The sequence below is a fragment of the Ursus americanus genome, chromosome 5 (genome assembly GCF_024610735.1).
Source record: "Ursus americanus isolate L20-20 chromosome 5, mUrsAme1.1.p, whole genome shotgun sequence".
NCBI classification, from domain to species: domain Eukaryota; kingdom Metazoa; phylum Chordata; class Mammalia; order Carnivora; family Ursidae; genus Ursus; species Ursus americanus.
Window position 1 is genome coordinate 38,844,884 of NC_142131.1, and position 25,117 is coordinate 38,870,000.

The following is a 25,117-nucleotide window of genomic DNA, read 5'->3' on the forward strand; positions in this document are numbered from 1 at the left end:
ATGAACAATACTAAGACAAAATTTCGACAACTTAGATAATTCATTGAAAACAACAAATTACCAAAACTTACCCCAAATGAAGGAGATACATAAATTGTTCTATTAAGTACTAAAGAAATTGAATTCAGTTAAAAATCCTCCAAAAAAGAAATCTTCAGGCCCAGAAAGTTTCATTACCAAGTATTTAAGAAAAAATTACATCAATTCTTCAAAATATTTCCCAGAAAACTGAAGAGGAAAGATTACTTCCTAACTCATTTTACATGATCAGTACTATCCTGATATCAAAACCTCACAAAAACAGTCGAAAAATACACAAAACCTCAGGCAAATATCCCTCATAAACAGAGGTCAGGAAAAAACTCTCAAAAATTATTGCAAATAATATCCAGCAATTTATAGGAAGAAAAATACAACATAATAAAAGTAGTGTTTACTGTGGGACTGAAAGACTGACTCAGCATTTGATAATCAGTACTAACATTGAAAACATAATCATATCAACTGATGAGGAAAAGCATTTGACAAAATTCAACATCCGTTCATAATAAAACTTTCAGTAAACTAGGAGTATAAAGAAACTTCCTCAACCTGATAAAGGGCATCTACAAAACACCTAAAACTAATATCATACTTAATGGTGAGAGACTGAATGCTTTCTTCCTAATATCAGGAAAAAGACAAGGATGTCTGTTCTCCTCTCTACTCAGTATTGTACTGGATGTTCTAGCTACTTCAATAACAACAACAAAATTCTGGATTGGAAAGGAAGAAGTAATGCGGTGATCATCTAGTAGAAAATACAATGGAATCTACAAAACAACTACTATTCCTACTAGGTAAAATTAGAAAGGTTGTAAGATATAAGATCAACATACTAACTCAATTTTATTTCTACATATTATCAGTGAACAACTGGAAACTGAAACTTAAGAAAACTATACGACTTTACAATAGTATAAAATACGAATATTTAAGGATAAATCTGATAAGATGTCAAAGATCTATACTTTCGAATAACAAGATACAAAGTCAAAACAAAAAACAATTGTGTTTCTGTATATTAGCAATACACAATTTTAAACAATTTTTTAAAAAATTAACAACAACATCAAAAAGTGAATAGGTATAAATCTAACAAAACATGCACAGGTTCTGAATACTAAAAAGTGCAAAAATATGGATGAAAGAAATCAAAGACCTAAATAAAAGGAGAGACATACTATGTTCGAGGATTAGGAAAATCTACATAGTAATGATTTCAGCTTTCCCCAGGTTGATCTATAGGTTTCATATAATTACAATCAAAATCCCAACAAGATTTTTTTTTGGTAAATATCAACAGGCTGATTCTAAATTTTACATGAAAAGGCAAAGGAACTACAATAAATAAAGCAAGTTTGAAAAAGAACAATTAAGTTAGAGGAATCACAGAATCCCTATTTTAGGACTTACTAAAGCTATAATAACTAAGAGAAAGGACTCCTGGCAGTGTGACAGACACAAAAATGAACTGAAGAGAATAGACAGTCCAGAAATAGACCCCCATATATACAGCCAATTGGTTTTCGACAAAGCTGCAAAGCATTTCAATGGAGAAAGGTCAGTGTTTTCAACAAATGGTGCTGGAACAATCAAGCATCTCTATTATGTAAAACAATGAACCTTGACCGAAACCTCACACTTAGTAAAAGAAACTCAAAATTAATCATAATTCTTATGTGGAACTTAGAATTATAAAACTTTTAGATGAAACCACAGGAAAAAATCTTTATAACCTAGAATTTGGCAAAAGAGGTCTTAGGTATGACACCAAAGGCATAATCCATCAAAAAAAATGGAAAATTAGACTTAATCAAAATAAAGTATGTTTCCTCAACAGGAAAAAAAAATTGTTAAGAGACTAAAAGGACAAACTACAGACTCAGAGAAAATCTTTACAAATCACATATGCAATGAAAAACATACATCCAAAATATGTAATGAACTGTCACAACTCTACACGAAGAATACAACCCAATTAAGAATGACCGAAATATTTAAACAGACACTTCCCTAAACAATAAACACAAATGGAAAAATAAGCACATGAAAAGTGTTCAACATCATTAGGAAAATGCCATCAGGAATATGCAAACTAAAACCACAATATGTATGATATGACTACATACCTACTTCCAACAATTTAAAAAATACTGAAAATACCAGACGTAAGCGAGGATTCACAGCAAAGAAAATTCTCATTATGGTATCTTTGGAACACAAAACGGTATAACCATTTTCCAAACTGGAAAACAATTTGACAGTTTCTTATAAAGTTAAATATATACTTACCATATGATCTAGAATTCTCACTCCTGAGTATTTACCCTTGAGAAATGAAAACTTAGGTTCACACAATAACCTGTACAGGAATGTTTTTAACAGCTCTATTCATAATTGCCCAACCTGGAACAACTCACCTGTTTTGAACAGGTGAATGAACAAAATGTGGTTTATTAATATAATAGAATACTACTGAGCAACAAAAAAGAACACACAATAGACATATTCAACAACTTAGATGAATCTCATAGGCAACTGTACTGAGTAAAAGAAGCCAGTCTCTGGAGGTTGTATACTATATGATTCTAATTTATAGCATCACATTATTATTTTATAACATCATCAAAATGACAAGCTAAAGTAATAGAGAACAGATCAATGGTTTTCGGAGATTAGAAATAAGACAAGGATATGCTTACACAATCAAAGCACAATTATAAAGGCACAATGGCGTGATGCAACTGCTCTGTATCCCCACTCTGGTGGCTGTTACATGAATTTCTGTGTTTAGATCACAGAGCTATATGACAAGAATAAATCTATTTTATCGCATAATAATTACAAAAACTAAAACAGAAACCCAACTAGACTATGGTGAATAAAAAAAGAGGTTTGCTCAGCACTGTCTTTCCCCAAAGTAGAAGCTTAATTAACATCTGTTGAATAAAACACTGAAAATTGGTTATAGTTTCTGTTTCAATATTAATCTCATTTATACCCCAAGCTTCAAAAATTTAAATAACTTTTTGTAGTGTCATTAACATTTTCTATCATGGTATCTGCCATATAAAGATGTCTAGTTTGTGAAAAAAAAAATCACTAAAAATATCAAATGAAAGTCAGAAATCTAGATTTCCCAACCAATTATTTTAAACTTAAAAAAGTTATCATTAATAATAGGTAACCTTTCCTTTATATCTTTATGTGCTTTATCTTCCTTATTTTAAAAAGGGCAGGAGGTACCTGGGTGGCTCAGTCAGCTGGGCATTGGACCCTTGTTTCAGCTGCGGTCTTCATCTCAGGGTCCTGAGATGGAGCCTGGTGTGGCTTCGGGCTCTGTGCTCAGCGGGGCGTCTGCTTCCCTCCCTCTCTCGCCCTCTGCCCCTTCCCCCACTTGTGTGCACACTCTCTCTCTAAAATAAATAAATAAATCCTTAAAAAAATAACATAAAAAAGGGCAGGATCTGCATTGATTCATTACTCAAAGGCATGGTATATGAACACATATTTGATAAATGTTTACAGAATTAACTACTCTTTACTAAACATGAAATGAGCTGAATAGCTAAGCCGTTAATTTATCTCAGATATTAAATCTTTCCAGGATTTCTTTTTGCTTGAATTAGCAAAACCGTTAAAAATTCTTCTTATTGAGGGTCCTGGGTGGCTCAGTTAAGCGTCTGCCTTTGGCTCGGGTAGTGATCCCGGGGTCCTGGGATCAAGCCCTACGTGGAGCCCTGCCTTGGGCTCCCTGCTCAGGGGGGAGCCTGCTTCTCCCTCTCCACACCCCCTCGTACTTTTTCTCACCATCTCTTTCTTAAATAAATAAGTTATTCTAAAAAAAATCTTCTTTTTTGGACTCTAACCAGGGTGTGCACTCACATCACTAACTCATGTCATTTCCATGCTGCTACGGACTTTTAAACTTTCTTTGCTAAGGAGACATTCGGCATTTGTTTGCCAGTAGCTCCTGTGGAACCAAACAAACCTCCTGGGACCCTGCCCTATAACTGCCTATACTGACCTGCCACAGGTTTGACTAGAACTCATTCATTCTGATCAATTAGCCAAGCAGCTTGGCTAAATCATATGTATGTGAATGACTAAAAGGAACTTTGTTTTAAAAAACAAACAAACAAACACTGATGTTGGTCTTGCTTAGTTTTAAATTGTATAAAGATAGTATTCCTATGCTGGAAAATAGTAAGTAATATAGTTTAAGTTTTTGGAAGTACCCAGCTCAAGAATTAAATGCATTTTTTTAAATGGCAAAGATGTTATCTGTATATATTTATAGTAGACCAAGTACACTTTTCATATTTCTTTTAAATTTCGATTTGTTAGAGAGTTATTTTAAGCCCTCTACATTGTTTAAGGTAGACTTTCTGAATATTCACTTAACATATGACTATCTCCAATTTATCTATGGGTTTAAGTCAAATTTTCAATAAAAAATATTGTGTTTTACAGCTTCAATAAATTAACCATGATGTATATTATAATGGTGCTAAAATATATTCATTTTTTACCTTCTACGATATATGCTTTGAGGCCACATTACACCATCACTTGCAAATAAACCAAACTACAATGCTCTTGTCAGCGTCCAGTCAAAAATATAACAATTACCTATAATTATACTATCCAACCAAATGATGAAAAATAATTAACCTAATTGAAGCACTCAATGCAGTAATTTTATTCTATTCAGTCTATGACCAGGATCCTAAGCAGTGAGTTCACTTAATTGTTTAAAAAAAATGAACTATTATGCAAAGCTGCAGCTTTCTATATTTAAGCTCTGTGGACGTTGTTAATATTCAACATACTGATTAATAAGGATTATTATTTACTATAAACAAGTAGGTGACAAAGGCAACTTGCAAAATAAAGTTTACATAGAAATATACCTGGTCCTCAAACTTCCAAATTTTCATGAGCACCTCATCCACTGGCTTTAATTGGGCTCCAGAGCACCTGCAATTTCTTGTTCAGTACCTTCGCATAACCACTTTTGAACATATTATTATAGGTACAGGAGTTTAAACCATAAAGAAGCACACTTTCCTATAAAATCACAGTAAGGGTCAATTATTATTAAGATAAACTTCACAGATTAGTAGAGTTAACCATATCTGGATCTTATGAGCACGTAATTACATAATGTTCCTTAAAAATATCCACTTAAGCTAAAAGTGATGAAAGTCAATGAATTTGTCACTAGATTGAATTAGAAAAACTTCTTTGTTTCAACCTAACCTGAAATAAAATCATTGCAAATAATCCCAGCATGAATTTAAAATGTATATGACAATCTCATTTCAACATCATGAGATTAATATTCATGTAAAGTATTAGAATTGAGAAAAATGTCACAAAAGGATATCTCCTAAACATATGTGAACAGAGAAAGGTTTATACTTGCTGATTAACAGAGGTGCATGATTATTTAGTTCACCTACAGAGAAATGTCATTTCAACACTCATTAAAACCATGTTTTTATGATATAGGTATTCAACGTTAGCTCCTCTCTCCAAACCCTAAGACTTACAACACAGAATTTTAGTAAACCCTTCAAAAAATTACCTGCTTCTGTAGCCATCTTTCATGCCTTCGTTGTTTCCTTCTCAGATTTTTCAACTTGCTCCTTTCTTTCTTACTGAGCCGCTGATTAATGGCCCCCAGTGAGAAGCTGCCCGAGCGCAGGAAGTCCAGGGCAGAGAGGGGCTCTTCCTGGTCCGAGGCCTCCAGCATGCTCCTGCCAGCTGAGGGCAGGTCCATCAGGAAAGTCAGGCTGCTAGAACTCGCATGGTCAGAGTACACTGCAGAAGCTTCTAGACCACACTGAAATTCTCCTCCTCTTTGTGTCTGGGTCTCACGGGGAGCCACTGAAAATCTTTGCAGCAGCATATTAGGATCAAAATTGGACGAAATCTGAAAGGAACAGTTATTTTTACTAGATTCTAAAGGCAAGCCCGAAAGGTGAACAGGCTGTGTTTCATTTAGCCTGGGACAGGCCGTAGTCTTACTATGTATTTTATAAAAAGTGGGTAATAAAGTCAGTTTCTCACTGATGTTCAGATCCAAACTATGTGATTTCCTGTGAAAAGCTCTTGTAGCGCATCTGCCAGTCACAAGCTGAGGAACAAAAAGCTGGTATTTTGGATCTGATGCTTTGAAGAGCAGTTTTTCATTCTTCATCTGAAAATATGTTGACCGTACCTCCAGGCAGAGTGCTTCTGTTAATCTTCCAGGGCCACTGTTATTTTGGGCCATATTTAAAAACCTGTGATTTCTGTTTCTGGAGGCGCCACCTGTCAGCGGAGTTTCCTTGTCACAACCTGACTGAACTCTAGGATGTGACAAGTATTTCAGCGATGGTCTCATTAGTCGGCCTGCCCGTGTTGGCTGATAATCGGTCCGGCTCTCAGAGAGATGTACAGCTGCAAGCTGGCCACAGGAACATTTTGGAGTGCTGACAAAATTAAAGCCCCCTAAACGGGCCCCACACAAAGGGCAATTCAGTTTTCCAACTGTCCACTGGGCCTACAGGTAATAAAGGAAAGTAAGACAATGCTTTCATTGTAAAGTAATCAAAGAGAATGTGAGTTGTATTTTTCTTTAAAGCGAACCACATGAAAGTTTTCTATGCCACAGAAAAGGCTAGCTTTCTGTTTTCTGATTGGTAGACAGAACAGTAAAGGGAAACAAGCCTTCTCATAAACAGAGATAAGCAACTCCAAAGTTCTAGAATGATAACTTATTGCACATCACACCCATCCCAACAATACTCCTAAGCATTCTAAAAGAGTCTCTTAAACAATAGGTTGAATATGGATACAGTGTGAACTAATGAAAAGAAAAATACACTATGGAACCAGGAAGCAAATCAGTCTACAGAGCTTAATTTGCAAGTAAAATCTCACAGAAAAGTGTCTGTTTTGATACCCTTCCTGCATACCAAACACTGTGGGAGGGAACTTTACCAAACCAACAGAATAAAGCTCTTCCTGCCTTTTTACATACAACCAAAAGATATTGGTTGCATACACAAGAATGCATTTTCTATATTCAAGTGCGAAATTAATAATGAGCTGGCTTAATATTATTTTTTTCAAGAGAGACAGTGGAATATCTGCAGCGCCCTCATACATTTTGTAAAGTTCAAGACAGTTAAAACCAGCGCACTGGCATGTTCCCAGGAAATCATTACAATGTGAGAATGAATGCAGAGGATATCTATCAAATGTTATTTTTTAACAATAAAAAAGTCAGTGGAGAATGGCAACTACATTTTTTTTCAAAAATCATATTCCTTGGGGCGCCTGGGTGGCACAGCGGTTAAGCGTCTGCCTTCAGCGTGATCCCGGCGTTCTGGGATCGAGCCCCACATCAGGCTCCTCTGCTATGAGCCTGCTTCTTCCTCTCCCACTCCCCCTGCTTGTGTTCCCTCTCTCGCTGGCTGTCTCTATCTCTGTCGAATAAATAAATAAAATCTTTAAAAAAAAAAAAATCATACTCCTTACACTTTTCTAATACGTGTTTCAAAATGTGAGAAGTAATAATACCATACTGTTAACAAGCTGAGTTTCTGCTCTTATAATATTTCATTAAGGAGCTTAAAATGTGGTACTTTGATTTTGATTGTACCACTGACAGTCATTAATTATCCAGTTTATTTTATACACGTATGCAGACATGAATAAGATAGGATATTTCATTTACTCAGTAGGCATTGTTCTAGGTGCTGGAGATAAACAAAAGAGAAAAACTTCTAAGGTTTTATTCTAGTAGGAGAGTTAGACAATTAACAAGACGGGTACGCTGTATCTATATGAGGATAAGTGTGTGTGGCACAGGCATGTGTGTGTGTATGTGCATATTTATGTCTATCATACATGCTCATGCATATAGATATATATTACTATACTATACATACTATATATTACATATCGCGTGTGTGTGAATGTAAAATATAAATAGCTATATAAATCAGAGAAGCGAAAAAGGAAGTGTGAAGAGTGATAACAGTGGAGGAGAGGGCAATTGAGAGTTTGCACAGGCAATGCCTCATCGTGCATAAAGATATATGGAAATAAGGGAAGCAGTAAATAACTGTGGAAAAAGCAATCAAGGAAGGGGAAATACCATGTTTTAAAGTCTGAGATGGAAAAGTACCTGGAACACTCCAGTAATAACGAAGAAGCCAGTAGGTGTAATCAAGAGTTACAGACCGTTTCTTATCTCTTTAAACAGTGCATTCAAGTACAATAGCTCTAGAATGAGAACAAAAAATCCTGAAAGTAGTAAATTCCTAACTTTACTCAGAAACTAAGGAACTTACTTTTTGAATCAGGCAGTTTGTCCATTCTGGAAGAGCTTCTATATCCATGTGCCACACATGACAAATACTTTGATCATCAGCACAATCATGTCTATCCTGTTGTATCAAAATGCATGATATTAGTCATTATCACTTCCAGATTTATTTAACAAATTTCATATTTGAATAAAACACAGAAACATAAATTCAGTTTAGCTAGGGAGAAAATATCCACTGCTCTCCTCTTCTCATTCCCATCCCCAAACAAACCCACAAAGAAAAAAAACTTTCAGGGAATAACCGCTTGTGAGTTAAAAAAAAAAAAAAAAGAAAAAAAAAACTTCCATTTCATTGATTTCATCAAATTAAATTTAAAATTTAGCAAAAAGTCACTCAACAGACAAATCTGGCACCCTACTCTATTTCTGTGTGCGAGGAAAAAATAATGCCATTCATGACAACTTTAATTCATGACAGTCTTTAACCCCTGAATCCATCTGGACTCCACTAATGATGGAATAAAGAAGTTGCTATATAATCTATCGAGATACTCAAGAAAAGTATATGAGGATGGGGGAGAAGAAGAATTGTACAGGCAACTGGAAAACTAAATTTCAGCTGCATTAGAACAAAAAGTTTCAGAGAGATATACTTTTGGCTTTCTGAAACAGATGTGTAGGAATAAATGTGATACGCAGGTAAAACCACATACATATCGGGAAAATGCAGGGCAGGGCAGCATGGAGTATAGGACTCTCCAGCAGCTTAGTAAACCTTAAGGCCAATTTACCTCAGCTTTCTGGGTCTCAGTTTCTTCACCTGTAACACACCTCTAGATAATTGCTGAGATCCCTTCTGGATATACAAAATTTCATTCTATGATGGCAGAAAAGAGTTTCTTTTTTTTTCTTTTTTTTTTTTTTTAAAGATCTTATTTATTTATTCGACAGAGATAGAGACAGCCAGCGAGAGAGGGAACACAAGCAGGGGGAGTGGGAGAGGAAGAAGCAGGCTCACAGCGGAGGAGCCTGATGTGGGGCTCGATCCCATAACGCTGGGATCACGCCCTGAGCCGAAGGCAGACGCTTAACCGCTATGCCACCCAGGCGCCCCCAGAAAAGAGTTTCTTGAGAAGAACAGGGAAGAATAGGCTTCTGTCCACATACCCATTCCCAGGATCAAGATTTTTACACCGAAGTAGCTTTTCCAAGTTGCCAAAGCACAATGCTTTTTAGATTTTCCCAGCAGTGGTGCTATTAGATACTATAATTACATTAACAAAATATATCAGGAAATTACCAAACATACCTGCTAAGCCTGTATTCACAATGATAAGAATGAAACAAGACAATCTCTTTAAGAACGTTTTGCTGAATAATCTACATTAGATTGTGACTTGGAACCAAGATCACCCAGAATTTCTAGGTTTAATTTCTGGGTTCCTCTGGGCCCTATATCACTTTCTCTTCCATGAATACATCTTAAGATACTAAATGGTGGCCCAATATACAAGAAAAGTTTCAGTATGATTTATTTACATGTCAGAAAGATCTATAAAGAAACCATCTTTATCTAATTTCTGTCAGGCTCCCCAGAAATCACAAATCACAAATTAATTAAAATGGGAAAGGCACATGAGCTATTGTTATATGTTAGACCACAATTCATTATTTCATACTGTACACAACTGTATTTTATATACTATAACAATAGCGCTAAGCCAAATTCAGGATTGTAATGGAGAAAAAATACTTTTGTTAAAAGGTCTGAAAATTTTCCATTTCTAATGTTTTAAAAATCAACACAGGTTGAAAATATTTCAAAGGCAAACACAAAGTCCACTGAGAAGGGTTTATAGTGGACAAAGAGAAACTTTATAGTTTTATTAATGATGCCTGAACTCTAAATCTGGCTAACAGAATGCAACTTACCATGTGAATAATGAGAATAAGAATAATAAGAAAGGGCCAGGCCAGTCCATGTCAAAATGAAGAAGGTATTATTGAATGGAAGTGAAGTTAGGAAGAGAGGAGGAGATACTAGGAACAGTCTCTAACTCAATCATCTTACTGCTCCCTAATACATGTGTCCTCACAAGAGTGTCAGGCAGACATACAAAAGTTTATTTTATTCTAGATTCTCATAAAATCAAAGAAGGAAAAATTCAGGCAGAGGGAAGTAACTACTGGTTTCAAGATAGTAAAGTGAGCACATATTCTAGTCCATCCTCCTTCTCAAAACAAAGAACCTATCAAAGACAATTATAAAAAGTAACCAAGAGCTGAACTAGAAAATATAGATGGGGAGATTTCAGTGAACCAGAAATTATGAGAAGCCTCTGAAAGATCAATGAGGAAACAGCAGCACAATGTATCCAAGTTCCAAGTACATAATAGATGAGAACACTGCAAAAAATGGTCTATATCAAAGTGGTGAAAACCAGAAACAAAAAAAGGGCCCGGGTAACTATCAGGGGTGGAATGGATGTCCGTCTGTCTCCAGGCGAGAGGTGTACTTCAGGAAGAGAGAAATAGGGCAACATCCCAGGGTAGCTGGAAATGCCTAGAAAAAACGGAAACTATTTGCAGCAAGTCCAGAAGATGAGCGATTGAGGATCAATCTCTATTCTTGCTGAAAATAGTACAACATGTAAAGAACGTGAGCTAGATTTGTTTGTACTAATAAGATACACCTCTACTATATACTGTTTGTTGTTTTTAAAAAGTCAAGTGAAAGAGAGAGAAATGCACTCTGAGCTATGCTATTAAAAGCATAGACAGCCTAAAAATAAGCAGTATTGCAACTTTTCTAAGGAAACAAATAAACATAAATAGAAAGAGTACCTAAGAGGCCATGTATCAAGTTGACAACATTGGTTAGATTTGAAGGAAGAAATACCAAGATTAGGAGTCACTAAAAGGAAACTTCAACTTTCTCATTATTGCTTTAATGGGAGAATATATTAAATTATACAATTAAAATTTTATTTGAAAATTGATTCAAGTAAAAATAAAATAAACTGATTACTTCTGATTCTGGCAATGCAGAAGTAAATGGCATTGGACATGCTCTAAGCATTGTAATAGATAACATTAGGTAAAACATATTAAAAAATTGTTATAAAATGTTGGACAAAAGAACTGCAGGACTGTGATCCCTGAGAGAAGAAACATAAATAAGGTGAGCCTAAAAATCACCCTTGATTTCTGCCCTAGGGAACTCTCAGGATCTCGATGTAGGGAGGAGGAACACAAGAACATAGCACCCTTGTTAATAAAATGAAGATTAAAGTAAATAAAGGCTAAATAGCTAGAGTTTATAGGACATGTATTGACCAGGAGAAGCCTACAAACAGAAAAAGTTCCAGATAATTGCACAAAGATTCCTCTAAATCTTTGGTTGAATACCAGTAGGGACACATGTTGCATGAGATATAAGAGAACCGATAAAGAAATTTACCAAGGAAAAGACATCTGCTAATGAGCTGTAAACTTAACCATTGGCGCAGGGCTCACAGCAAGTGGGGAAGATGTTCATACTCCCATTAGCTAGAGTAGAAAGATCTCAATGAACATCTCAAGTATTTAGGAGATTCCAGAAGAGTCCTGCCTTAAGAGGAGAGCTAAATTAGCCCTAAAGGCTACTAAAAAGCAACCCTACAAAAGCTTAAACATAAACCTGTAAAAGATGAAATTCAATCACTAGTAACTTACAATGCCTGCTAAAACACTCTTTAAAACAAGACAATAATATTCAGACACTCAATAGTATTAACTCTAACTGTCCAACCTACCAAAAGATATGAAATATGTACAAAGCAAAAATGACCCATAACCAAGAAAAAAACTGATCAATAGAAATATACCCAGAAAAAAGTGAAAAAGACTGAATAAGCAGATAAGGACATTAAATCAGCTATTATAAATATATTTGAGTATTAAAAGTGAAACAAAAACAGGAAAGTCTTAAAGTTAACACCAAATGGTATATCTAGAGATAAAAACTATCTGAAATGAAAAATGTACCATTACGTGTCAACTACGCTCAGATAAAAAATAAAATGTAAATTTAAAAAAGTTTAATAGTTTAAAAAATTTTTAAAAATGATGAAAACGAAGAAGACATCCTGTTCTCACAGAGTAAAAGATGTGTCTTTGATCACTGACTATGAATTTAGCTGTAGGTTTTTTATGCCCTTTCATGCCCTAGATGCCCTTTATCAGGTTAAGAAAGTTTCCTTCTCCATTTTCTGAGAGTTTTTATCATGAGCGGGTATTTAGTTTTATCAAATACTTGTTCCACATTTATCAAAATGTTCATTTTTTTCTTCTGTATTCTATTAATATATTGAATTATATTGATTAGTTTTTAATGCTAAACCAATTTTTACTCCTGAGATATACACTGCTATATCTTCCCTAATTCTGTTAACAGTATTTTATAGTTTTCAATAGACAGGTCTTATACATAATGTGTACATTTATTCCTAAATTGTTCATGTTTTTTGATGCAGCTGTAACTGGTATTTTACAAGTTGCTTGTTGCAGTCTTCCGTGGCTAGTTTAAATAGAGCTGAATTAGCATACTGACCTTATAGTCTGCAAACATACTAAATTCACTCCTTGGTTCCTTTTTGTGAATTCCTTAGCATTTTCTACATATATGATAATACATTACTAAATTTTACCAATATTTCATCAAAGATTTTTTGATACTATCTTCATAAGTGGTGCTGATTTGCGGATGTCTTTTCTAGTAATATCTTTTTTTAAAAAACGTCATTATAATACCAGCCTCATTAAATGAGTTGGCAAGTGTTCCATCTTACATAATTTTCTGAAAGAATTTGTGTAGTATTTGTATCTTCCTTAGTTATCTGATACAGTTCACCAAAAAAGACATCTGTGCCTAGAGTTGTTTGTTTTTTGTTTTTTGTTTTTTGGAGGCGGACAGGTTTTCATCTCAAATTCAGCTTATTTAATTGATTTAGTTCTGTGCATATAGTCCATTTCTTCTTGATTCATTTAAATAATTTGTATCTTTTGGAAGTTTTATTTCATCTAGGTTGCTGATTTTTTCACAAAATTTTCCCACTACATTCCGTTATTATTCCTTCCTTCATTCATTCATTTTTGAGAGAGAGAGAGAGAAAGAGTGCGCAAGCAGGGGAGAGGCAGAGGAAGAGGGGAAAAAAGGTTGTTTTTTTTTTTTTAAGATTTATATTTATTTATTTGAGATAGAGCACATGAGAGAGAGCATGGAAAGGGGCAGAAACAGAGGGAGACGCAGGCTGCCCACTAAGCAGGGAGCCTATTCAGGACTTGATCTCAGGATCCTGGGATCCCAGGACCCTAGGATTCCAGGACTCTGGGATCATAACTTGAGCCGAAGGCAGATGCTCAACCAACTGAGCCACTGAGGTGCCCTGGAAAGAGAAAGCAGGCTTCACACTCAATGTGGAGCCTGACGTGGGGCTCGATCTCACCACACTGAGATAATGACCTGAGCCAAAATCAAGAGTTGGATGCTTAACTGACTGAACCACCCAGGTGTCCTCCAACCACCCCCCACCCCCAGTCATTATTCTTCTAAAGTCACTGCCGCTGTAATGATGTCTCTTCTTTTCCCTAATATTGGTCATTTGTATGTTACCTGTATTTTCTTGTTCACTCTAGTTAGTGGCATATTAATTTCATTGGTATTTAAGAAAATTTATCTTTCCTGTAACACCCAGTGCTCATCACCACTGGGTGTTATACACAACTCATATATCGTTGAACACTACAGCAAAAACTAATGTACTATATGGTGGCTAATTGGACATAATAAAAAATGCTTAGCTTTGTAAATAAATAAGGTAATCCATTAAAAAAATAAATGTATCTTTCAATTTCATTCTATTTTCTCTTTTATTAATTTCTGATATGTGTTTCCTTCCTCTTGCTTACTTCAGATTTAATTTGCTCTTCTTACTTCCTCCCCAAGTAGGAAGCTTACATTACTGATTTTAAACCTTTCTTTTTTCAAACATAAGTATTTATACTCAAGTTTCTTGTGAGCCCTGCTTTATCTGTATCCTACAGAATTTGGTATGTGTGTTTACCTTTTCACTCAGTTTCAGTTATTTTCTAATTTCTTTTGTGATTTCTTTGACCTTAAGTGCGGTAGAAGTATGTTTTTTAATCTGCAAATATTTGGGGATGTTTCAGGTAATTTTCTGCTATTGTTTTCTAATTTAATTTCATTATAGTTAGAGAACACATCTGATATTACTTCATTTCTTTCAAATCTAAATAATGGTCTAACAAATGGTATATCCTGGAGAATATTATATGTGCACTTTAAACAAATACCTTTTCTGTTGTTGGGTAAAATGTTTCACAAATGTCAATTGCGTTGCCTAAATGTTCTGTATTCTTACTGAGCTTCTGTCATAAGTGGTGTTGATCTGTGGCTGTCTCCCCCTTTGAGTTTCTCAGTGCTCCTGCTCTTTCTGGTTATAGTTCTGGGTCTAGAATTTTTTTTTTCATGTTTTTATTTGATTACAGTTGACATTATAGTTATATTTGATTATAGCTGATTATTTGATTATTGTGTGTCAACAATGTTTTATTAGTTTCAGGTATATAACACAGTGATTGGACAAATTTATATGTTATGCTATACTCACCTTAAGTGTAGCTATTATCTGTCACCATACAACATATTCCCTATGTTGCACCTTTTATCCCTATGACTTATTCATTCCAGAATTGGAATCCTGTATCTTCCCTCCCCTTCACCCATTTTGCCCATCCTGCCAACCCCTTCCCTTTGGCAAACACCAGTTTGTTTTCTGGATTTATGGGGTCTGATTCTGCTTTTGGTTTGCTCATTTTTTAAAATTCCACAAATGAGAGAAATCATATGGTATTAGTCCTTCTCAGTCTGACTTATTTTAGTTAGCATAATACCCTCTAGGTGCATCCACGTTGTGGCAAATGGTAAGATCTCATCAGTCTCCTCAATAAACAGTGCTGGGAAAGCTGGACAGCTACATGCAAAAGAATCAAACTTGACCACACTGTAACACCATACACACAAAAAACCCTCAAAATGTCTTAAAGACATAAATATGACACCTAAGACCACAAAAATCCTGGAAGACTACATGGGCAATAATTTCTTTGACATTGGCTGTAGCAATGTTTTTCTAGATCTGTCTCTTAAAGCAAGGGAAACAAAAACAAAAAATAAACTATTGGAACTATGTCAAAATGAAAAGCTTTTGTACAAGCAAAGGAAAGCATCAACAAAACCAAAAGGCAACCTACCAAATGGGAGAAGATATTTGCAAATGATATATCCAATAAGGGGCTACTATCCAAAATATATAAAGAACTTACACAACTCCACACCAAAAAAAAAAAAAAAAAAAAAAAAAAAACCAAAAAACAATCCAATGGAAAAAATGGGCATAAATCACAAACAGAAATTTTTCCAGATGGTCAAAAGACCCCTGAAAAGATGTTCAACATCAGTAATCATCAGAAAAACATAAATCAAAACCATGATGAGGTATCACCTTGTATCCATCAGAAGGGCTAAAATAGAAAGCTCAACAAATAACAGGTGTTGACAAGGATGTGGAAAAAAAAAAAGTACTCGGTGAGCACTGTTGGTGGGAATATAAATTGATATAGTCACTGTGGAAAACAGTTTGGAGATTCATTAAAAAATTAAAATAGAAATACCATACGATCCAATAATTCCGCTAATGGGTAATTTACCTGCCCCTCTCCAAAAAAACAATGAAAACACTACTTTGGAAAGACAGATACACATTTATGTTTATTGCAGCCTTGCTAATAATAGCCAAGATATGGAAGCAATCTAAGTGTTGACTGATAGATGACTGGATAAAGATGTGGTACACATATACATTTCATTCTCACTGTTTCTATACCACATTGTACTGATGGTCCAAGGCAGCAGAGCATGCCAAGAAAAAGAAAAGAGACACACAGGTTAAAAATAAAACAAGATACAACTTCTCATCCACTAGGATGGCTAATAAAAAAGAAAAAATAATAAAGAAAACGTAAGTGAAAAAGAGAAAGACATAAAATAGTATTATATGCTATAACACGGATAAACCTTGAAAACATTATGCTGGGTAAAAGAAGGCAGACACAGAAAGCTACATAATGTATCACTGCATTTATGTAAAGAATCCAGAGTCCAGAGCATGTATAGACATAAAGCAGATCAGTAGTTGCCTGGGCTTTGGGGGAAGGGTAAACAGAAAGTGACAGCTTAGTGAGTATGAGCTTTCCTCTTGGGAGGCTGAAAATGTCCTGGAATTAGATAGTGATGATGGCTGTGCAACACTGTAAATGTACTAAATATCACCAGTAGTAAATTTTATATTATGTATATTTTAGCACAATTTTTAAAAAAAGAATGTCATGTTTTTATTCACAGTCCACATAACATGAAGAAAATACTAGGAGATTCACCAAAAAGGCTGTTTAAATTAAGAAATTTGCATAATTTTAGTGTACAATGTCAATATACAAACTTCTGTATATCACATTTCTGTACATTAACAATAATGGGAAAGCAAAAATGTTTAAAATATCACTTTGAAAAGCATCCAAAAATATGACCTCATTAGGTATAAATTTAATGCAATATATTTAAGATCTGTCCACTGAAAACTATAGAACACTACACAAAGAAATTAAAGACCTAATTAAACCAAGGTATACACCACGTTTTTAAGATAACAGTTCTTCCCAGATTAATTTACGGATTCATCACAGTCCCACTCAAAATCCCAGCAGGTTTTTTTGCAGAAATTGATAGATTACAAAATTTATGTGAAAATGCAAAATGACCTAAAACACCCCAAGAAATTCTGCAACAGAAGAAGAAAGGTGGAGGCCACACACTATCTAATTTCAACACTTATTAGATCAATGGAACAGAGTCCAGAAGTAGACCTATGTACACGGTCAACTAAGTTTTGGTAAATATGCCAAGGTAATGAGAAAAGACATACTTTTCAATAATTGGTGATGGAACAAATGGATAACCATATGAGGTTAAAAGAAAACCAAAAAACCCCAAACAAAAAACCTTGATGTTTACCATACACAGTACATAAAAATAACTGAAAATGGATCTGAATCCTAAAAAGTAAAAGCGGTAAGTACAAAGTATCTAGAAGAAAACATAGGAGAAAACCCTGTGAGAGGAAATGTATCCTCGGAACAAAAAACACAATCCATAAAGAACAAAAAATGATAAGGTGGATTTCCTAAAAATTAAAACAATCAACTGGGGACACCTGGGTGGCTCAGGTCATGATACTAAGGTCCTGTGATCAAGCCCTGCATCGGACTCCTGGCTCAGTGGGGAGCCTGCTTCTCCCTCTGCCTGCCACTTCCCCTGCTTGTAACTGAGGGTTTTAGAAGGGAGGGAGTGTGGGGGGATGGGCTATCCTGGTGAAGGGTATTAAGGAGGGCACGTATTGCATGGAGCACTGGGTGTTATATGCAAACAATGAATCTTGGAACACTACATGAAAAGCTAATGATGTACTGTATGGTGACTAACATAACATAATAAAAATAAATAAATAAATAATAAAAACAAAATATTCTATTCCTAAAAAAAATAAAATAAATAAATAAAATAAAACAATCAACTATTTAAAAGGTATCACTAAAGAAATAAAAACACAAACCACGGACTGGAAGAAAATTCACAAAACCTGCATCTAACAAGAAATTTTTAGCCAGTATATGTTTAAAAACAACAACAGCAAAAAACCAACCCTCTTACAACTAAATAAGAAAACAACCACAGTTCTAAAAATGAGCACGAGATTTTAACAGACACCTCACAGAGGGAGACATACTAATGTTCAAAATCACATGGAAAAAAGAACATCATTAGTCACTGGAGAAATGCAAATTCAAACCACAATGAATTCCACTGTACATTTATTTTAAAAGTTCATAAAGAAGAAAAAGAGGAAGATGAGGAAGAGGAGGAGAAGGAAAAAAAAAAAAAAGAACTAGCAATATCCGTACTGACAAAGAGCAACCGAAAATTTCATACACTGCCAGTGCAAAAGCAAAATGGTATAGTCATTTAAGAAACCATTTGTCAGTCTCTTAAAAAGCAATGCCTACACTTACCATAACTAGCAGTTCCTGGTAATAACCAAGAGAAATGAAAATATATGTCCACATAAAGATTTGTACACAAATATTCATAACACCTTCTTACAGCTCAAAACTGTAAACATCCTAAACTTCCAAAACAACTATGACATCCCTACAATGGATAAACAACCATAGGATCCATATAATGTAGTAATATTCAGTAGTAATAAGAAATCATGCAACAACATGATTCAACCTCAAGTGTGCTTGTTTTTACTACGTGTATTCTTAGAAAAAATTCCCTTAAAAATATGAATTTTTAACAATTTGGTCATACATGAGTCAGAGCTCATCATAACAAATTTAAGTGGACTATACAAATCTGTTAAGGAACTTTGGGAAACTTACTGAAAATGACTCAATAAAAATAAGCAGTTTAACTTTACCTAAATACTCTGCCTTAGAAACAAAACGAAGGAACGGATAACACTTTTGCAGAATAGAATTAATCTCACCAACATCTGGCCTCATACACATTATCGCCTTACATTAGGAGCTGACCTTTACTGAGATTAGTCTGACTGGGACAAGTTCCTTAAAAGACTGTTATCGAGAATACAAACTGGAATGCACAAAAAAAGTTATCTTTATTTCATTATTAGATCCAAAACTTTCTCTGACTTTTTATCTATATATGAACTAAGTAAATATTTCTACATTGGTACAAAGAACAGTAGCCTATTAATGTCAAAGTAAGTTAATGGCAATCAGTTGCATATATATACATATATATGCCAGGGACCATGCTGGGTATCTTACATTTATTACCTCATTTTGTTCTTTCATTGTGCATACTCCCTCATTTTATTTAATCACATAAAGTGATCATGATATTTAATGTTATAAGATTGACCATAATAACTAAGAAACCATCATCGACTATAAATTGTAGAGATGGTTTTTTTTTTTTTAAAGAGTTTTTATTTATTCATTTGACAGAGATAGAGACGGCCAGCGAGAGAGGGAACACAAGCAGGGGGAGTGGGAGAGGAAGAAGCAGGCTTCCAGAGGACGAGCCTGATGTGGGGCTCGATCCCAGTACGCCGGGATCACGCCCTGAGCCTAAGGCAGACGCTTAATGACTGAGCCACCCAGGTGCCCCAGTAGAGATGGTTCTTGAACATTCTTGTGGGAATAAACTGGAGTCATAGTTCTAGGTAGGTGGAGGGTATTTTAGAAGGTACTTACTTTTACTAGCTCGCTAACATTTATACTGTGCTTACTATGCCCAGGCACTGTTTTAAGGATTTTTACTATTTTACAGACAAGGAAACGGAGACAAGAGAAATTAAGAAACTTTTAAGTAACTTGTCCAAGGTCACAGTACTAATAAAGCAAGGACTTCCATCAGGAGGTCAGGCTTCAGAACTTCTGTCCTCAGTCACTGAGCTTCCAATGTTACTCCCTGTATCAAATAAACACTACCGTTTTCAGACAATCAACTTTCTGATATCTTTACCTTGAGGAGGTTTTAAGTCATGATACTGCTTTTCCCTATGCTTACCAAAAAAACCAAAACCAAAACAAAACAAAAAAAACAAAAACAAAAGAAACAAAAACCTGAGACATAACTTATTTTAAAATTGACCAAAAATGATACAATAGCTTATAAAGGGGAAAGGCAGACATAGAAAAAATTCTACAGTTGATTCTGAATGAGACCCAAACCTGATCTTTATTTGAGAACTATTAATATAAAGCAAGCATACATTTTTCTCTAAATATTGAAGAGTTAAAGCATAGTTTTATGTCAACAGAAGAAGAGGAAAATCAATTATAGCAACTGATACAGGTGAGAGGAATGTGAAAGGCTGGGTGAAGAATGTACAGTGTTCGGTTTTTTCTTCAGGAAACTTAGATATAGCAAAGACAGCCAGCGTCAACAAAGGAGCCTCAATTATAAATGAGACTGCCAAAAGTACTTCCTCTGTACTCACACACAGTCTTAGAAAATATATATAGTCTTCATATTTACTTCCAATATAGTTCAACAGGTAAAGTGGGACACATCACACTATTAAGTTTATAAGTCTACTGTCACCTAATTTTTAAAAATCACAAATGTAGGTGACAAGTTTTAACAGATGTATTTTAAGATAAATGACTACAATGGAAAGCAACCTGATTTTAGGAATTTAAAACCTTTAAAGTAATGGCATGAGAGGTTATCTCCTTTGGAAAAAAATTAAACTGAAAATCACAAGAAATGTATTATTAGGACTTAAAAAAAACCTTACTAGACAGTTTTTTGATGTCTCAAATTTTCACATGGGGGAAGAAGGAAGAGAAGAAGGAGAAAATAACAACCAATTTCACTTAACGCTGTCACAGAAATACTGATAAAATATTTTGTAAATGAAATAATTCGTTCAAGCAGCAGGGGGAGCTAAGGCATTGTTATTTTGTTTGTTCTTTAAGGGTAGGGAATGTGGTTGCTATGTATAGGGAGAACTTCATTTAATTTTAAAATTACAAATTTTATGCATTATCTTTTTATCATTAAATAATCTTTAAGATTTTTAAGCAGACAGGTTTAATGTAAAAAGTTGACATAGACAATTTAATATTATATGATATTTTGAAAGACGTTTAACATTTGGCACTTCCTATGTTAGCATTAATACTCCTTCAGCTAATTCATTAAAAGTGAGCAAACTATACATTTAACTAGGGGGCTATAAACATAGCAAGAAAAAGACTGGGTAACAAACATGTCATTTACATTATTAATTGAAGTGTTACAAATATAAAGGAACCAAATTCTATTACACTGCCTTTTTTTGTCTATTTATACTCTGAGAAGGTACCACAGGGTGAAAACTTTACTCAAAAGGTCAGAATGAATGCAAAAATTATTGAAAGCCTCACTTAAGGTCTCCCCACATTCAGCCTTGTCAACTTTCTAAAAATTCACTCCACACAACAGCCAAAATAATCTTCTTAAAATTCAATGATCATATCACTTTTCAGTAACTTCTCAGCTCTTAGAATAAAGATCAAAGTCCTTACTTTGGTTTACAAGACCATAAATGATCTAATACCTTTCTTCCTAGCTTCAAATCTTGCCAAACTCCCTCTTGATCTCTGAACTCCGATCTTGGAAATCTTCTAGTTCCACGGATATCCACATTCTCACTACTCAACCACCATATCCCCACATAAGTCACTTCCTCAGACAAGCCTTCCTGTGACAAGTCAGTTCAAATCCCATCTATATCCTGTTCTTATGGCTCCCTATACTTTCCCTTTTTGCCATTTACATGGCCAGTAAATTAATATTTACGATCGACCACTATCCCAAAAGCTTCGCAACGACAGGGCATTTCTCTTCTGCTCTTGTTTGAATTGCCAGTGTCTATTACAGGAAGTGTTTGTTGTGTCTTAGTCAGCTTGGGCTGCCTTAACAAAATTCCACTGCCTGTGTGTCTTAAACAGAAGACATTCCTCACAGTTCCGGAGGCTAGAAATCTGAGATCAAAGTGGCAGCATGCTCAGATACCGGTAAGACCTCTCTTCTTAGCTTGTAGATGGCCGCCTTCTCACTGAGACCGCACAGGTGGACAGAAAGAGAGATCTCTCTCTTCTTCTTTATAAGGACACAGTCGTCTCAGGTTAGGGTCCTATCCTTAAGATATCACTTAACCTTAATTACCTCCCAAAGGCCCATCTCCAAATACAGACACAATGGGGAATAAGACTTCACCATGAACTTGTAGCAGTGATACCATTAAGTCTACAGCATGTGGAAAGACTAATTATGAAATAAATAGCTGCTGACACTAACAAAAGAGAACATAAAAATATTTAAAAATAAGCAATATAAGTATGATTTATTTCAATATTAAAGCCATTGAAAGAAAGGTATCATCAGGTTAATAAAGTCAAAGAGAAAATGAGCAAAATATGTAGCCAAAGAAGGTGGAAGAGGTGTATAATCCAATACTCAGTTCAACATTCAGTGATCATATCATGGCCACCTCGGTGCTGGCAATGGAGTTTTAAAGATGAAACACCTCACAGTCTATAACTGAAAATGAGTCATAACCCAATAATTATAATGCTTTAAAGTAAGTGTTGGACCATTCCTCAGTCTCCATTTTCCTCAACTCACTAGAACCTGGTACTTGCCCTGCAACTCTCTCAACTACAATGAACCTTGACCTCCTTTTTTTTAATTTAATTAATTAATTTGACAGAGAGAGAGACAGCCAGCGAGAGAGGGAACACAAGCAGGGGGAGTGGGAGAGGAAGAAGCAGGCTCCCAGCGGAGGAGCCTGATGTGGGGCTCGATCCAATAACACCAGGATCACACCCTGAGCCGAAGGCAGACGCTTAACGACTAAGCCACCCAGGCGCTCCTCCACCTCCTCTTTGCTCAAGCCAATGCACACTATTGTCATGCAGGGTCCCTGCATATGGCCAGTTTGTATGCCAATTCTACACAAATCTAGAGGGCATCCTTCATAGACCAGGACCCTGCAGAACTGTGCAGTGTGCAACCTGTACACCGAAACCAGTGTCTGGTCTTCGACATCTCCCCACCATACCCAGTGCTATTAACTAATCCCTCTTCCTAGGAGGTACCCATCCACCGAAATGTGTAACACTGTATCCTGATTTTCAGTCCTACCTTTCTTGCTCCTCTTTTTTTCTATTGTGTGTGCTTCGTTTTTTCTATCCATCCTTTCAATGTTCCTAGGCCCTCTTTCTCACTCCATTCATACTCCTCATGGTGATCTCATGTACTGTCATAGCTGCACTCTCCACTTGTATGCGGAGGACTCCCAAATCCACACTTTCAGTTCAGATCTCTGTTCTCAATCCCATATCCTTAGAATCTGCAGCCTCCTAGAAATCTCTAGTGGGACGTTCCACAGGCCACATAAACTTGACATGTCCAAAACTGTATCAAAACAGACTAAAAAACTAAAACTGAGGACACGATTCTTAGTCACTGGCCAAGATTTCACAAATGGAAAGCATTTCTGTCAGTTCATTTTCACGGTTTTAGGGTTTTTGTTATTTTGATTTTGGTTCTTGCTCATATTTCATGTATCTCAGGCCTAAAGGGTCTCTCCCTGTGGACATTGTAAACTGTCTCGAAATTCCATTCCAAATTCCCGCTTGCATACCTCACTACATGGCAGGGGCTGGAAAGCTAAGTTCAAATGTCCCAGATTCCCTTACAGCTCAAGTTCCACACATGATGACCTAGCTTCCACCAAGCTGATACACCTTCTCAGTATTAGATAAGCAGAAGTGATGCCTGCATCTTTGCTGTTTCTTCTATTAAGCTTGGTTTTGAAGGTATTTGGTTATTTTGCAGCAAAAGTTACTGTGATCCCAGTATCCAGTTCTGTGACACTAAAAAGCAGAGAGTGAGACCTCCATTTCCTGGCATGGACAGGGCTAAAGAAATATGGTCCTTGAGCCAAAAGCCAAGCCTGCTGTCTTCCCAGTTTCCTGATCCTCTATGTTGTTCTGAGGGCCATTTCAAGTCTGCCTGGGGTGCTGAAAACAGGAGACATAGTCCAAGGTTCGCTCAGGGTAAGGAGATTGATTCTAAGGGGAACCCCCTACATAAAGTTGGGTTATAATCTCAGTATAAGGGCAAACAAGCAATAAATCTGTTGCTCAGAGGAACGCAGAAGAGAACTTGCTTTTTTTTTTTTTTTTAAAGATTTTATTTATTTATTCGACAGAGATAGAGACAGCCAGCGAGAGAGGGAGCACAAGCAAGGGGAGTGGGAGAGAAAGAAGCAGGCTCATAGCAGAGGAGCCTGATGTGGGGCTCGATCCCATAACGCCGGGATCACGCCCTGAGCCGAAGGCAGACGCTTAACCGCTGTGCCACCCAGGCGCCCCAGAAGAGAACTTGCTTATGTCAACTTTGGTATTCAGTAAAAGGAAAGGAAAAAATCTTCCCCTTCGCAGAGAAGAATTTCTTCAACAAAAAGTACAAAACATGAAGGAGATGACTAATAAATACAGCTACAGTACATGATGAACTTCTGTTCATTAAAAATACCACAAAGAGTGAAATTACAAGTGACACAAACTGGCCAAAGATATTTGCAGTAGAAAAACCAACAAAGGCTTAGTATTTAGAATACATAAAAAAAACAAAAACAACAACAAAAAAACAAAACAAAAAAAAACTTTGAAAAACCGAAGCAAAACCACCTACTAAAAAACGGCAAGGAAAAAAGATATTTTACAGAAAACACAAAGAGCCTCAGAGATGAGATGGTGAATGCTGGTGATGATGGGAGGTGACAGTAATGCTCAACCACTGCTCAGAGCATCGTCAGTGAAAACAGTCTAGTGCTGCCCAGTGAGACTGAGTACGCACATGCCCGAGGACACTGCTGCCTTTACTTAGAAATTTACTCCTGCCCATGTGTGCCAAGGTATGTACAAGAGAGATCAGAACAGCACTGTTTATAAGAGCAAAACACTGTAAGACTTCAATGTCTATCAAAGGTGGAATGATATATTAATATGCCGAAATACTGCACCAAAGCGAGAATAAGT

The 25,117-nt window shown here is 35.7% G+C and overlaps 1 protein-coding gene across 1 annotated transcript in view; it reads right to left on the reverse strand.

Annotated features, from left to right (window-relative positions):
- The window catches only part of RNF180 (ring finger protein 180), a 193,914-nt gene that overhangs the window by 136,561 nt on the left and 32,236 nt on the right, over positions 1 to 25,117 (reverse strand). The window contains exons 4-5 of the mRNA XM_045795016.2: positions 8,391 to 8,486; positions 5,633 to 6,592 (exon numbers count right to left, since the gene is read on the reverse strand). Coding sequence (XP_045650972.2) covers positions 5,633 to 6,592; positions 8,391 to 8,486 — 1,056 coding nt within the window. The remainder of the gene's footprint in view (positions 1 to 5,632; positions 6,593 to 8,390; positions 8,487 to 25,117) is intronic.